At 34.5% G+C, this 15595-nt stretch overlaps 2 protein-coding genes across 5 annotated transcripts; one reads left to right on the forward strand and one right to left on the reverse strand.

The window, feature by feature from the left end:
- Positions 1-136: 136 nt before the first annotated feature.
- On the reverse strand, positions 137-11142 carry LOC110847808 (formin-binding protein 1-like). 4 transcript variants are annotated; one of them, XM_035849637.1, is made up of 23 exons: positions 10713-11139; positions 9340-9798; positions 8859-9240; positions 6698-6813; positions 6247-6297; positions 5181-5241; positions 4795-5040; positions 4633-4707; positions 4495-4523; positions 4308-4423; positions 4110-4174; positions 4001-4023; positions 3810-3850; positions 3608-3620; positions 3382-3535; positions 3193-3314; positions 3070-3111; positions 2778-2831; positions 2543-2704; positions 2342-2404; positions 2112-2263; positions 1989-2023; positions 137-1900 (listed from the first exon to the last, which is right to left on the reverse strand). In XM_035849637.1, exons 3-23 carry the CDS (start codon positions 8880-8882, stop codon positions 1775-1777), a joined length of 1770 nt encoding a protein of 589 aa, XP_035705530.1. In that variant the 5' UTR covers positions 8883-9240; positions 9340-9798; positions 10713-11139; the 3' UTR covers positions 137-1774. The 4 variants fall into 4 exon arrangements, with proteins under 4 accessions (XP_035705530.1, XP_021950507.1, XP_021950506.1 ...); XM_022094815.2 differs by having other exon boundaries at positions 2112-2251; positions 8859-9798; positions 10713-11142; XM_022094814.2 differs by having other exon boundaries at positions 2118-2263; positions 8859-9798; positions 10713-11141.
- A 1428-nt stretch (positions 11143-12570) lies between these two features.
- On the forward strand, positions 12571-15342 carry LOC110847810 (zinc finger CCCH-type with G patch domain-containing protein). The gene is made up of 8 exons (XM_022094816.2): positions 12571-12898; positions 12978-13309; positions 13388-13567; positions 13638-13722; positions 13794-13983; positions 14062-14147; positions 14232-14467; positions 14544-15342. The coding sequence occupies exons 2-8, from the start codon at positions 13112-13114 to the stop codon at positions 15129-15131; spliced, it is 1563 nt and encodes a 520-aa protein (XP_021950508.1). The 5' UTR covers positions 12571-12898; positions 12978-13111; the 3' UTR covers positions 15132-15342.
- Positions 15343-15595: the final 253 nt, after the last annotated feature.

Here is a 15595-nt window from a genome sequence, read left to right on the forward strand (position 1 = left end):
TGACGATACGGTCGCATTGTGCTTAACGTAATATGTTTTGGAAAGGAGTATTGACAGGGTGTTAATAAACTTGGGATTATATTCATCATGTCGAGAAAAGATGATAATGGGATTCAAGAGGACACAACAACTTTCATCATATTTAGGTACGCTCATCTGGCTTTATTTCAGCTCAATGATGTAGAATGAAAACAGTTTAAGTTAGCTGGACTTGCTTATAATTTATTGTTTTGCAAGAAGAGTATTTGTTGACAACTAATTAGTAAAAAGACTGGCACAACCATACAACGAACAAGTTTCTCCAATTTTGAACAACTGACTGACTGATTAGGATCTTTTTCATGGCATATACTTTTCTCGTGGAATTTCAAGTATATTAATTATTCTTGACAAAGCAAGTATAATATACTTATTAAATACATATTACTGGATATACATCTCAAAACACAGATTTTCATTCGAGGATTCTTATTAAACTGTGTATTTGACATGAGAAGGTCAAAATATAAAATTTATGACATTTAAGAAAACATACAATTTCGTTGCGTTGATCATTCATTCATTTAGCAAAATACAGGAAATACGTACCATAGGCGGGCGGCATGTCATTCGATTAATCTATTTTACTCAAAGTATTTATTTAGGTTTGCACATCAAATTAGAGTGAACAACTTCACACATTTATCAAAAATGATCACGAAAATACACGTCGGTAGGATCAGCATGGCCTGTCTCTGTATTACAATTAGTACATAATATCTTAATATTCTAGTGTTCTCGCTATACTATACATGATACTTCCAATAAAAGCTATGTATGTCTACATATTTACCTATATTTTTAATGCAGCTAGTTCAAGTAACCATATTTTTACTCACTGAGCTGGTTCGATTCGACATATTCTTAAATAATTATATTATTGTTAATATTATTGAATTATACGATACAAGTCGGACTGGATGCAAGTTTATGTTAAAAAGTAAATGAACACTAATTTGAGAGCGAAAGAAGTTTTAAAATAATAATTGAAATTATCCGAAACAGTCTGCTGGACTTTAGTTACATCTTTGTAGCACATTCGCATCAAGTTGCAACGAACCTTTATGCATACATACATTTACATCCTTAATTTAATTCAGAGGAGAATTTGAGTAATGTTGTAAAATAGTACGGTCAGAAATGTAATAAAAACAAAACACGGAGATATTCGTGATCAGTCCGTAATAGTTAAAAAAAGATTGAGGAACGATCTTTATGTGTAACGTAAATTAATTATTACATTTGCAAGCGACGATAGCGTTTATAGTTCAATTCAGCAGTATACAATCATTTTTATGTGATAGTAAGTAACAAAAGATTACTTATTATAGCTCAGTTCAGTTGCTCATTTTCGTCTGATTTTTTTAGCAATTTGTAAAGTGAAATAAGACTTCTGCTTATCAGAATTTCTCAGTCAAGTGTAGCGTCACAACCAAATCCAGCATGTATGAACGTAATGAAATGCTCTCTTCAATGTCCCCCGGTTAATTTAATTATGCTACCACGGTATACAAACAGGTACTTAAAATATACTTAAGATTTTTCCTAAGGCATCTTTGAGCAAAAGCCAAGACGAAAGTATCCGTGAGCTTCTTTATAACAGACAAAGACAAATGATACCACTACGTATAATAAAACAGACATGCTCAAGAAAGTCTCATTCCATAATAAAATACGGTTAAGCAAATTGTGTGTGCAATGCTAATAAATAATTTGGAATACAGTGATGACCAGATCAGCAATTTGAATATAACGTTATCCTCACATACGACGTAGGAACAAAGCCTTCTTCTAAAGAATTTTGACGCCGAACTCTTGTCCAGCCATCCCCTTGATCTAGCTCTACTACATACAATTGTTCCTGCAAAAATTCAGATAATATAAATACCATGAGACTTGACATCAAAAAGCTACTCGGAGAGTACTTGATTTTATGTTGGTTCACTTACCCCCAAGTACATGGGAATGCTCCCTTCTGAAGATGCTATATGTTCAAAGAAATTACACCTCGTTAATGAAAACTCAATATATGTAAGTAATACAAAATAAAAATAAAAGCTATTCAAACCTACTTTTACCTTCGAAGCTATACAATGCTTCGCAAGTTCCTAAAACAGGAAGTGGATCATCATATTCTCCATTTTCTGTATCATTCTGTTCAAAATCCGAGTCTGGTAAACTAGTGTGTGATGTGCTAATCCCAGATTCCGGACTATTTGAAGAACTGCAAGGTTTAGAAACATTGAATCCAAAGGAATGCATTTCAGAGAAACAAAATAATGTGCAAAATTGACTGACTGACCCATGAGAAGAAGGCAAAGGCGTTCCAGGTGCAGATGGTTTATTGTGGTGATGATTGTTTTGGCTTGTGAAAAAAGAACAGTCAAAACAGTTGAGTCAAAACAGTCAAAACAGTTTTGGCAACGAGGGAGTTGGATAATATTCACAAATGTAATAATAATACAGAATGCAATAGTGGGGAACACTGCAACCCAAGACTTACCTCAGGTCAGACGCACTTCTACTTAAAGATTCGTCTGAACCACTGCTTCTATTCTGTGAAGTTCTGGATCCATTTGAGGAACCATAGCCCCCATTTTGTGGCATGTCCATTTCATTTAGGTACGATTGATATTTGTGCATCTCTTGTTGCAGTTTTTGCAACCTGAAAGTAACAAATTCAAATTAAATTAATTGTGATTAAACAAGCAGTGAGTAAAGTTTCGGTGTAATTTTACCTTTGCACGCTTTCCCGAAGTTGTCCCTCTATCGCACTGGGATCACCTAAATTGCTAGAATATCAAAAATCCCTGAATTGAGTATATCATATTATATGTGTAACTACATACTACATACAAAACGAGTCAGTTTGAGTTTTTTTAATTTGTGTAATAATGTGTAATCTTAATGCCGTACAGCTACATATATTTATTTTTACTACTGACAACTGAGGTGACATTTGAAAGACAGGAGGAAGTACAGAAAACGCGTAGAAGCCCAAGGTTGAATTGGCGAATTAGAAATACTTACGGATTTGATTGATAGACGGACTGCATTTTTACTAAGCCATCCCTATAATTTGCATAATAGAATAAAAAGTAAGATTGACATATTCATAGATTGTCTAAATACGAGATGTACACTAATGCTTACCTCGCAGCAGTCTCTTGTTGAATTTTAGCAGAAAATTCATCAATTTTTTGTTGCAATTTTTTCCTTCTTTGGTTTGGAGGTAATTCGCTATAGTCATCCCGACCGTCCGTGTTATTTCCGGGCTATAAAGATAACCAGTCTTATTATAATCGAGCCAGTTTTAGGGACGCAAAAAATTTAGACGCATACCTTGGTGTTTCCAAAAATGCCAAAAATTCCTGTTCTTTTCTTAGACTTTCCAGCAGACATTGTGCCTTTATACGTTAGTGATTGACTTTCTGGTTTTAAGGAATTGCCATATCCATTTGGCTGGATGGGTGGAGCTTCACCATTTTTTATAGCACTAACAAACCAAAGTATGGTTCAAGCCAGGAGATAAGAAACCAAATTAAATTCCTATTGAATTTCAACATACCTTAGATCTTCTTCTTAGTTAGATTTAGATTAAATTGTGGTTCCAGGGTGAAATGAACATAGAATGAAAGAGACATTGTACATTGAGTAATCTATCGCATTTAGTCGTTTAAATTCTATGTAAAGTCAGTGAGATGTACATATTTGTCTCACTTAAACACATACGCCATACGCTACGTATGCATAAATACATCAATACTTACCAAAAGGTATATCTTCAGGTGGCTGGAAACCCGACTTGAACCTTACAAAACCGAGAAATATTAATTAAAAACTGTTAGTTACGCATCTCTTTTCTTCAAATGGCGAAACCTGGAGTTATGGTCGTTGAACGGAACACGACACTTGGGACATTCAATATTTTGTAAATACAAATCGGAATATTTTTGCTCACCTTTCAATTACAAGGTTGGAATCCTGAAACAATTTTCTCCATTAGAATCACTCAAATATAATATGCATCACTATGCCCAATAGGTTTAATTAAATTATTGGCAACTAACAGTTTCGTCATCTATTGCATCTGCAGATTTCAATATTCCATCGAAACATTTATTGATGATGGGATCTGTTATTAAACAAATGTATTAATTAGTAATTAATTTCTCACATTTTCTCATGCAAATATTTAAATAATTTATGCACGAGTGTATGTACATGTTTGTTAGTCGGTATTATTATTGTTTAGATTTTTAACTTACAGACTCGACATTCCATTTCTGTTGTTTGTTTCATATTTAATTTCATGCACTTTACTCTTCTCTGATCTACGTCTTGCAGTCCTTGGAAAACGGAAGGCATCAAAACTCGGTAGAAGCTGTTCACACCACAATTATTAAACCAATATGTATCACATTATTAATAACAGAAAACCCGGGTTTGGCTAACCTGTTTTGCATTTCATTTGCTTTATCCAACTGAAAAATAAATATAGCACGATTAATAATTATTCATAACATTCAATTGACATATAATTCAATTTTGTATAAAAGCTGGCAGGTTTTCTGCTATTTCGAGTCTCCTAACCTGGTTGGCATATTCCTTTTTTGTGTCTTCACATTGCTGCGATTTATACAAAGACTGAAGTCTCGTCTTTTCTACCTAAAATATTGATTTTTATTTGATTAAAAGATTTGTGCTTAGAGTTATTTTTTTATTTAAATATTAATTTTTTATTTAAAACCTTACCTCTGCTCGAGAAAGATTCAGGTCTGCATCTGCTCTTTGAAATGTTTCAAGCGCTGTTTCCGATGCACGGAAGGCTTTCTCATAATTTTTTTTGGCACGATCAAGATTTGCAAGTTGAGTTTGTAAATGGTTTTGATGGCGAACCCCTTCAACCAAGTTCCTTTTCTTCTCCTCCTTCAACTCCTTGGCTCGGGTTTGGACGTCTCGGGTGCAGATTTGATTTAGATTTTCAGAAATTATTTCATGCTGTAGTGGGAATTATATACACATGTTAATATACCTAACTCATTTCCTGAAACCTACCCAATTACATTACATCATTCTAACAGTATGTACAACAGAATTCAACTAGTTTCTTTAAGTTGCTATTAACCTACGGTACGTACCTGTCCAGCTAAGTCATTGATTTCATTCAGCATATCTCGAAAACTGGACATGCACGAAAACCTGTCAATCAGTAATAATTGCATTATAGATTAAGTTGCATACTTACAATAATCAAAAAGGAAATAAATTTAAATATAAACTTGAAGATTTATTTGCATATTATATTTATCCATACATATTGTCTGGTCATACTCAACGTATATGATGCACCATGTATTTATCCGGATCGACAACGATTATTATTAAAAATGCACTATAATAATGCACTATCTATGATTAGGACGTGTCGCTTTTTGTCCTTCGTTTCATTGAAATGCTTTTGTAATAAAATCAATGAAAACCGTTGGTTGATGTGAAAATTGTCAGATTAGTATGAATTAGAGCCCATTAGTAACTGTATGCAGTATGCCACTTGTTAGCCCGAACCAGGGTTTATGTAACCGGTATGTCCGTCAGTAAAGTGTGTGGAAACTAACTGTAGTAACCCTAGTCGTTGAATTTGGAACCACAATTAGGGAACGTAGTCGGATTCGTATGTATCTGACAAAATTTAAAAGAATACTCTGACTCGGACTCGGGCTTAATATCTAGTCAGAATTTTTTTCTGTTTACGATTTCACATAAATTATGTTACTTCATAAATCATACATCGTCTAAACCCTTTTGGCGTAACAAAAAGAGATCGGCTTTGGTATTCATATTTTTGTCAATTAAAAGGAAAAAAGATACATCCATACTAAATAGTATGGCACCAAACCATCCATTTACTTGAAGAGCAATCTACTAAATACAGAAATAAAATCCTTGAATCCTTAAAGCAAACTACACGTGCATTTACACTCTTAAAGACATAAGCAATGTTTAAAATGATTTTAGTTTGTTGTGTTAAATATATTAAAAGTATATATAATTTTCCTTTTGCTGAGTTACGCAGTCCCAAGATTGCTAGGAAGAGGTAGGAGGTTGGGTTGGACCCGACCATAATCGTGGATGCATTTCTATTTTTGGGGGTTGAAATTGTCGGACTTTATGAGAAAGGAAAAAACAGCAGCAGACATCACTTACTGTAAATCTTCCTCTTCCTTCTTCTTGGGGAGATAAGTTTTGACGAGTTTCCTGTTTAAAAAAAATTATCATTTAAATGTCAGCTTCAAATTCGTTCTGCTAAAGTCAAATTAGCATTTATGAATGAGCAGTTGTGTACATAAAGGAACCGGATTTATGAACAAAAAAGTACATGTCAGAAGAGACTTAATGCATGTTTAATCATTGTATTAAAGCATTTCTCCAACGCATTATAATTATCTATTTTAAACTGCCAAGTTTATTATCCAACACGCATTCCTACTAAATGTAATGCGGTTTAACATATCCGGCAAAGCAATAGCTTCGCGTATAATCTAACAAATATTATTGAACAGCTTATTCTCATAATAAAACTGATCTGATGAAAAGTTTTTTCAAGGAAATTTTATATTTATTTTACAATGCAAATTTGTAATTTATAAAATAATACCTCAACTTTCCGGCATACTCTACTTCAATATTGGCCCTATCACGTAGAAAATGGCCATATCGTTCCAAGAAATCCAACCCCTTTTGTGTGTGTTGGGACACATTGTCGTATTGATCCTGTTGAAAAATAAAACAAATTATAAGACCACGAACAGCAATTCATAGCGGTAGCATTATTTTATTAATAATTACACATGCGAAAAAACTATTGTTCAAAACCTGCGATTATATGAAAAGTGCATAATTTCAAAATGCACTCGGCCAATGATATGTATACAACTTGAATAATACAAGTTTACAGCTCCATACTATATTGTGTTGTGGATCTTTAATTATTATGTGCTAATTAGTAATACAAATATCATCAAAAGATGCGAAATACTACAAACATTAACAGCAAATGATTAGCACTGCAAAGATGTGCGTATTTTGCAGAGAGAGAAATCAGATAATTGGTACTGACTGGCCGCAATTGATTTGTTAATGGATACCTTAAAAAGTTGAAAGAAATCTCTCATGATAGTATTATCCTTGGATGAGACTGCTGAGACTAAAAAAACAAGTCTAATCTTGAAGTTCGAAACACGATTAATGTCAACCTGTCAACTAGTCACATAATATCATCACTGTTGCATATTATTACCAACGCCATTGCGTTAATTTGCCAGAAGGAGGGAATCATTAACCTCTTCTATAGAAAACTTCTTCCATTGGTAAACAATCGCATTGAATTGTAAATTGTAAACAATGACGATTTTATAATAGGGTCGCCACCCCAAGACAGTTTCAAACCAAATGTTGAAACTGTTCCCAATCCCCGAGACGGGAGTCACTTTTTTTGTTAAGGCATCACTCGCATAACGTCACACATTTTCGATATTTTAAAGGAAATCAAAAGATTGGAATGATTTTTACTGTCAAGTAACAGTGGTTGGATGTCACTCAATTAATTAATTAGCCGCCTGTGTTACATACACAGTAATACAGATTAACCACATCAAATACCCGACACATACATGCATACATATGTCGCATACTTGTAGTAACAACAGCTACATAGTAACAAGTAGGAAGTGAAGTAAGAGTTAGAAGATTACACAGGATTAATTTGCATAAACAACAGCACTGCTAAATACTCTTGCGTGTGAACTCTTTCCTTTTAATAAAGTAGCAAAACTAAACCCAACAAGCAAGTATTAAAACAATGCTTTTGTTTCCTTATCTTCATTCGTCTAGTCGCCATGCATATGTATGTGCGTAGTGTTATTTAGAAGTGTTTCCTCTTTAATATATACGTGCACAGTGGTGTGCACTCTTATCATCACATTTTAAATGCAATTTTTATTCACGAACCCTGCGATTCATGATCCCTAGAACTTTCCCTCAATCAGACTCTGCCGTATTGTTGAAAGTACAAATCAATGGGTTTCCTAATTTTTGCAAACCATCCGCCATTATTATTCTTCGTATATAGAATAATTTAAGATGTACGAGTTTTTACACACTTATTTGAATGAGGTTTTGGAATTTTGTGCGTACGTTATTTCGTGACTGTAATGACACTGATTGACATTTAGGTAAAACTGGATTTGCTACTACATTGTAGTAACCAGATTGTTGTCCCTCGTCTAGATTGTCGATTGGGGTGGAAATTAAATTGGTTCATTAAACAACAACTCTGAATTATATCCACTCTGATAACAAAATTACAAGTTTTAATTTTACTGTACATACTTGAGCAAACTTTGTAAATTAAAATGACGATGCATGGGGTTTCGCGTATACATATACCAATGTGTTAATTGAGGCGAATCGAGATGCATCGGAAAATTGGGATTAACAGCTTGAACCAACCAACCAACCAACCTTGTGCCTTGAATACAAATTAATGTTACAAAATACGCAAAGATTTCTGCGTTGCATTGTTCAATTGGCTTGGAAGAACCAGAACAAACCCATTTAGCCACAAATCTTTAATTTTGCTGCTTATTTCATGCAAAATGTAAGATTTCTAGAGCAGCAGGGTGTATGAATTAATTTAAAATCACTGTTGTGGTTAAACCCTTATGAGATTAGTGGAGACAAAAGATTTTGTACTGCTGTCTGGAATTAATGCGATCAAAGTTGCTAAATTGTTATTAAATTGTACAATGATCACTTACCCAGAGTTCTGTTCCCCAACTCATTTTTTAGCAGAGAGTCTCTCGTAACAAGCCACACATCCACATGAAATTCAATCCAACTTGTCCATACACAGGGGAGCAGTTGTCAACAAAATTAATATATTTGCATATGGTGGCGTGAACTATGATTAGCTCCAAAATGTCCTTTGCACGTACACATCACACAATCAGAGAAACTAAATGCAAAAACGATGTGGGACAAAATCAACCCCACAGGTTTACACCAGGGTGTTTAATTTGACATCCGCCCGTTGTTGTGTTATTATTATTCAAATGTCCAAAATTTGGGTGAAAACCAAGGACTCCTCCATCCGTGCAATGAATCAAGAGTATTTGGAATACTTGACGATATCCATATGCACTGGCAAAATCATCATAATGGTCTGATTTAATATTACTTTACACTTTCCTTTTCCTCGTAAATATTGAACTTGCAAAATGGTTTGAATGACTCAATCACCTATCCATTAACATATAAAGGTCGAATGTATCGACTCAATATTTGTACTGGACGACGTCACGTCAATTGATTTAGAGTAGCCACAAATGTCACAATAAATGTGTGTTGCACTTTTTCACGTAAATTAAAAGTCAAATGTCATGACGAGTGGGATTAAAATATAAAGAAACAGTGCACCCTTTCTTGTAAAATTACATCACATATGTACAATGTACACAGATATATATATATGATCGTACACTGATTTTTTTAGTTCTTCTCTATCTCTGCTTTCTTCCCACGCTTCTTTTTGCCAAGTTGCAGATCTTTTAGCTCATTATTGCAGAGTTGCGTTGTCCAATTTTGGAATCGAGTCAAGATCACTGTTATGTTGACTATTACTGCTCCGCCATGATAAAATGAGCACAAGCAACGACGACGATGATGATGATGGCAACACGCGAAAAATAGGAGAAATATCTGAAATTCGTACAATTTATTTATTATATTTAATCGGAAAGGGTATATTTCTTTCTGCAACTTGGTACGTCGATTTATGACTCAGCAGTAGCTCACTATCTCATCAATAATTAACGACAACAACGTGCTGATATAATAAATATGGTATCTATGTTTGGTTTTGTGGACCAATCGTTGTGTATTTAACATATCAAATACCCTGTGAGTGATAAATGTGATTTGTATTACAATAACGTGACGTAAATGCATCACTAACACTGAACAAAGTTACAGTACAAAACGCATTCGCTAAATAATAGTGACAATTTATTTCCTAGGATCGCATTTTGGTTTTGTCACATTACTGAAAGTGAGGTATCATCACTATTATCAGTACGTATGATTTAGACATGTCTGTTAATCCAAACTTTTCGTATTTTATAATAATGGTCAGCACTCAGCAGAAATAAAAGCTTGTGTGATATGTACATATATATGTACCCTCTTTATACATCTTGACATTAGTACAACACATTTTCTCAATGCCAAAAAGTAGAGATTACTAAGGAATGTCGTTGGTCATACATATCCACTAAATATTATTTAGGATGGTGGTGAGTAATTCCGGATCTCATTAAAATCTCACTAAAATGTGACCGGAATATGAGCTACTTCCACGTCGAAAATAAATAAATTCTCTCTCCCTTCACTTTCTCCAGGATTTCAACACTCTCACTCATAATGCAACCTTTCGACGAAATATTATTCCACTATAATACCATACATTTTCTAATGCTCCAACTATTTAAACAATGTTGCGACACACAATTTCGCCCCTTCATAAATATTTAGCACATTTACATATGTCGCACTTTTTACTTTGATAATCGTCATATTCGTCATTCAGCGTGTAAGCAAATACAAACTAAACTTACCAATTTAAAATAAATAAGACCTAATGCACGCTGGCGGGTTTATAGATTTTTGACGGGTTTAATATTTTTAATCAGCGAATTATCCGAGGCTTTTGAAATTTTGAATGTTACCGTAAAAATTACCCCTTTCTGATCCTATTAATATTTGTTAAAATTGTCTCCGTTATTTATTTATTTAGATGCAAAGTCGTTAACACTACTGCTGACTGCAATACCACACAACAGCACAAGTCGCACTTAACTTGAGTTGGTTACAAATCCATCCATAATTAAAATAATAGTTTGCAGCAAAGTGGTTGGTGGATGGATGTTATGTTGGGTATATGGTTTTATTTAGTAGTTTGTATTGTATTTGTAACGTAGTGAATCATGGTTCATTATGGTGAGCAGTTCACTTCAGTGCAGGGTGAGAATGAGAATATTATTATTGGGAAAGAATTTTGGTTGAGTGAGTCAGAGAAGATTTAGCGGAAGGGTGTCTCACAAATTGGCCCTTCAGGCCAAGGGACGTGCATAGACCACCCATTTTTTAAATATTTTTCAAAATTATCCTACCTCAATCTCCACTTTTTCAAGAATCAAGAAACGGATTCAGTTTGAGTGTTTATTTGGCCCTAAAATGAGTTGGTACGTGGAGAAAGCAGGTGGTGAAAGCAGACTTCAACGAGCTATCTACTTATGTGGACTAGTTAAAATCAAATATACCGTTAAAATAATATTCGCAGAAACTTATCTTGAATGTTTATGAAACTTTTTGACTTTCATGCGATGGGTTTTGTCTCCCTGTTTATTCTGGGGTGAAACTTGGTGGATATGAACCATCCTTTGGATTGAGAAACAGGCTTTTGCATTACATTGCTTTGCTGCTGTAAAGTATTTGGTGAATGGATGAAACAAACGGTTTCTTTTCCTTTCTTGATGCTCTCTGCAAGTATTACCATACAGTGTTACCATCCATCCCATATTAAAGTTATCTTTAATCTAGTTAGTTCAATCCACCCCCGTCTCTATGTATCTACCTCGGCCAGCTTCTGCCATCTCATGAAGATTGTGCTCAGTCAATTGCCAATTAACTTAATTGTAATGCAAATATTGCCGAATTAATACGCATGGGAAAAGAGTTTATTGCATTCTAGTTGCGGTATAGAGAAGTGAGCGTGACTTTCTCCGGAGAAAGGTTGCTTGGGGTGAAGTGAGAAACTCACCGTATTCGACAATCCAGTAATATTTCTATTAATTACTGCAGTTAACTAAGTACATGCTAAAAGTAAACTGTTTATATTGAATTAGAGGGTGTCGATTAGTAGAGATTTCAAAAATGTCGTCGTATGTCGAAGTCTTTATTTCATTAAATGTAAACAATGCTTAAGATCTCTATACAAAACATGACCAATGATGTACTGATCACATAAAACATGGTTACAATTTGAGAAAACAAAGAAACAATGACCGAGTTTTTTTGCATAACAAAATTTGGAATATCGCTGGCTACTTCACCTCAACCTTCTGGCTTCTCTTTCAGATTCCAGTAACGTGAGGATGTCCCCCTCTCGAACCGGGCCCTTGACGTTCCTGATAATTTGGCGGTTCTGCTCCCCAAGGAACTCCACTTTCACTTGGGTACACTGACCCTGAGATCCAGTTCGCCCTAGGATCTTGGTCACCTGTGTACAAACAACAGCAATTAATATAAGAATTGTATTAATGAACGAAAGTTATCTTGATTGCAACTTGAAACTACAATAATGAAAATTCAAAACAATCCGCAATATTTTAAGAAATTACGATTATTTTTGAGAAATTAAAAAAACACATATCAGGTTTTACAGATTATATTATGTTTGTTTCAAATTGTATGTGGAATAGAGAAAAGTTGAACCTACACGAGCCAAAACGACAGGTCTTTCCATTGTGAAAGTGTTCTAGACTTCCTTCAAAAGTTAGCTGGATTTTTCAGAAGTTGGAAGATTTCGAAAATTTTGGGCTGGGAGGACGATGTCAGAGAGAAGTCGGATTGTTGGTGCCGAATAACGTGGTGCATGCCTCAGAAATAATTTTGGATTTCTTCGCCGCAAACACCCGCGAGGCTTGAATTACAGGGGTTTAGTGACACATGAAAATCAAAACATTCTTCAGTGGAAATTTCTGTGATACCTTTTTAAAGGAATTTTAAGGGATTTTTTAAGGTATGTAAATCATAAATTTAGTCTATTCCCAAGTATTTTCTCATTTGTTTTTGTTTGCCTGACTGCTTTTGAAATGTAGGTGATAAGGTTTGTTGAAAGCCAGGCATTTATGCACTACTTTCTCAGAGTTTCAGAGTTAAAAAATTGCCTCTCTTCAAGTGAATGAAAACAAACCGAAGACTGTTGTACGACAAAGCGATTAGTTAATTCGCCATGGATCAGGATATAGAAAGTCTTAAAAGTCAGCTAAGCCAAATGCAGAGCCTTCTCCCATTAGTTACTGGAGAAGAGAAAGTGGAGATACAAAATGTTATCAGTCAGTTGGAAGAACTTATCTCAACAGTGTCTGCATCCACTAGCAGACCCAATGAGATTTCAATTCCAGATGATGACGAGTATGCAATGTTTTCGGTACGAGTTTACAATCATTATAACTGCGGTGTGCATATGCATTTATGTATAAATATGTGTGCATATAACATTTTGCAGGCTGAAATCGCGTCAATTGAGCAAGAGTTTAGCAATCTTAACAATGGAACTGAAAATAGCACTGCGACCACATCCAGCAAGATCTCTATAAATGACATTGGAACAGAACACGATGTAAAAGACGTACAAGAACAGGGGTCCACGATACAAGAAGAACTGTCAGCACTGGAGGGGATGAGAGTATGAAGAATTTATAAAAATAATAATTAATTGCTATTTTCCATAATTACATGACGGTTTGGCTATGTAGTGTATAGCCCCTCATGAAGAACAATGGGGTCAAATTGGCTATTATCCCGCAATGATCTCAGAAGTTATAAATTGTGACAAGAGTGGTACAAAGCAAATTTAACATATTGTTTCATAAGATTCTTAAAACGGAATGCAATGTTATTATTTTTTAAAGATTTAGATGGAAGTACTGATGAATTTAACTGTGTATCTGAAATCAAAGTACGAGTGATTTTCCTTCATCCGGTTGTAAAAAGTCAGCTTATGTGTCCATACTTGAAAGACAATTGCTGCAAGTTCTCAGAGTTTGAATGTCGATACTCACATGGAGAAATAGTACAATTTTCAAAGCTTCGTGACTATAGGTAGTTAATAAGAGATTAATTAAATTTGACAACAATTACTATTTCCATTCTTATAACTTGTATATCTATATTTCTTAGTGAACCCGATTACACCAAGGTTGTTCCCTCTGCCCGAGTCCTTGCTAAATATCATGATGGCCTTTGGTATAATGCTACAGTACTAAGTATAAGTTAAAAATGTTAACACCTTATTTCGTGGTCAGCGCTCGAAATAATCAGAACCTTTTTTTATTTATTCGCATTATCAGGGCTTACGAAGGATGGTAATTGTGAAGTTCAATTTGACAAAGACGATACATCTTCAAAAATTGGAGTTGATGAAACTGTCCCCTTGAACACTAGTGAGATTGAGTCGTCAGACGAAGAAGAGTATGAGGACGATGTCTGTACACTTTACGAGGATGTAGCTACACAGAATCTAGAATGCGACCTATTGAAGATAACTAGTGCTGACGTTTTGGGAGATTGGGAAAAGCACACAACGGTCTGTGGACCATGAACTATGTACACTTGTAAAAAAAACTCGTTAAATACATTAAATAATTTTAATTTCTATTTAGGGATTTGGATCACGGTTGATGATGAAAATGGGGTACGTAATGGGATCTGGATTAGGTAAGGAATCTGAAGGCCGTGTGCTTCCTGTGGATGCAATTATGGTACCCTTGGGCATGTCTCTAGACCAATTTATGAATTTAAAAGAGAACAAGAAAATAGGAAAAGAACGATTTAGTGTAGAAAAAAAGTTAAAACAGGCTCATAAACATCATGCACACAAAGAGAAGCAACTTTCTGAACGGAATAAGAAAATCACATCAGTCTTTGACTTTCTAAATAATAAACTTCACAAAAAGAAAACTGTAACAAGTATTTCAAGCTCTTTAGGGAATGTACAGAAAAAGAATTGTCTGTCACTAAAGCAGGACATGCTGAGCGTTGGCGAAGAAATGCGAAAAGTTAACAAAGATATTACAAAAATGCATCAATCACTTAAACGAATCGAAGGAAGGGACGCTGCAACAGAAAATTTGATGAAGAGTAAGTTAGGTGAGCTGGAAATTAGGCGAAATGAACTAGTCCGTATTGAAAACAGTATCATCAAAGAACAAAATAATAGATCAGATAAGAAAAAGTTGACAGAATTTTAACATGCGTTAAATTTAATTTTCTTAATCTGCAACATTATTTTATTTTCGTATATATTTCTTAAATTCGTTATTAGTGTGTTAACCAACTTTATGATTTACATCGTTAATTATGATACCTATTTAAGTGTGTGTCGCACAAAATATTGAATAATTATTTGTTAACCTTAACAATCGCATGCTAAGTAATAAAAACATTTCATCTTAAGTAAAATGATCGTGTTTACTTATTTATTCTTAGGTGAAGGGAAAGTAACCATAAAGTGATCATGTTAAAAGATCACCATGGTTACGGCGAAGCCTAGGTATGCATTCAGCTGCAACTTTGAGAAACTCCCACTGAGATTTCTCCCCAACCGTTCGTTGTACGGAAAACATGTTGAAACAAAATAGTTAGAGAATTCGGTTCTACAGTGACATTTTTCTTATTTTTTCCAAATTCTAATTCCTTCAGGTAGAAAGTCCGA

The sequence above is a fragment of the Folsomia candida genome, unplaced genomic scaffold (assembly GCF_002217175.1).
Source record: "Folsomia candida strain VU population unplaced genomic scaffold, ASM221717v1 Fcan01_Sc003, whole genome shotgun sequence".
Lineage (NCBI taxonomy): Eukaryota > Metazoa > Arthropoda > Collembola > Entomobryomorpha > Isotomidae > Folsomia > Folsomia candida.

Coding starts and splice junctions, on each gene's coding strand:
- LOC110847808 (XM_035849637.1), bottom strand. CDS start 8,882: ATGAGTTGGGGAACAGAACTCTGG. Junction 2,264..2,341: donor CCTTTGCCTTCTTCTCATGG/GTCAGTCAGTCA, acceptor TAAACCTTGCAG/TTCTTCAAATAGTCCGGAAT. Junction 1,901..1,988: donor GCATTCCCATGTACTTGGGG/GTAAGTGAACCA, acceptor GAATTTTTGCAG/GAACAATTGTATGTAGTAGA.
- LOC110847810 (XM_022094816.2), top strand. CDS start 13,112: ATGGATCAGGATATAGAAAGTCTTAAAAGTCAGCTAAGCCAAATGCAG. Junction 13,310..13,387: donor ACGAGTATGCAATGTTTTCG/GTACGAGTTTAC, acceptor AACATTTTGCAG/GCTGAAATCGCGTCAATTGA. Junction 13,723..13,793: donor TATAAATTGTGACAAGAGTG/GTACAAAGCAAA, acceptor TATTTTTTAAAG/ATTTAGATGGAAGTACTGAT.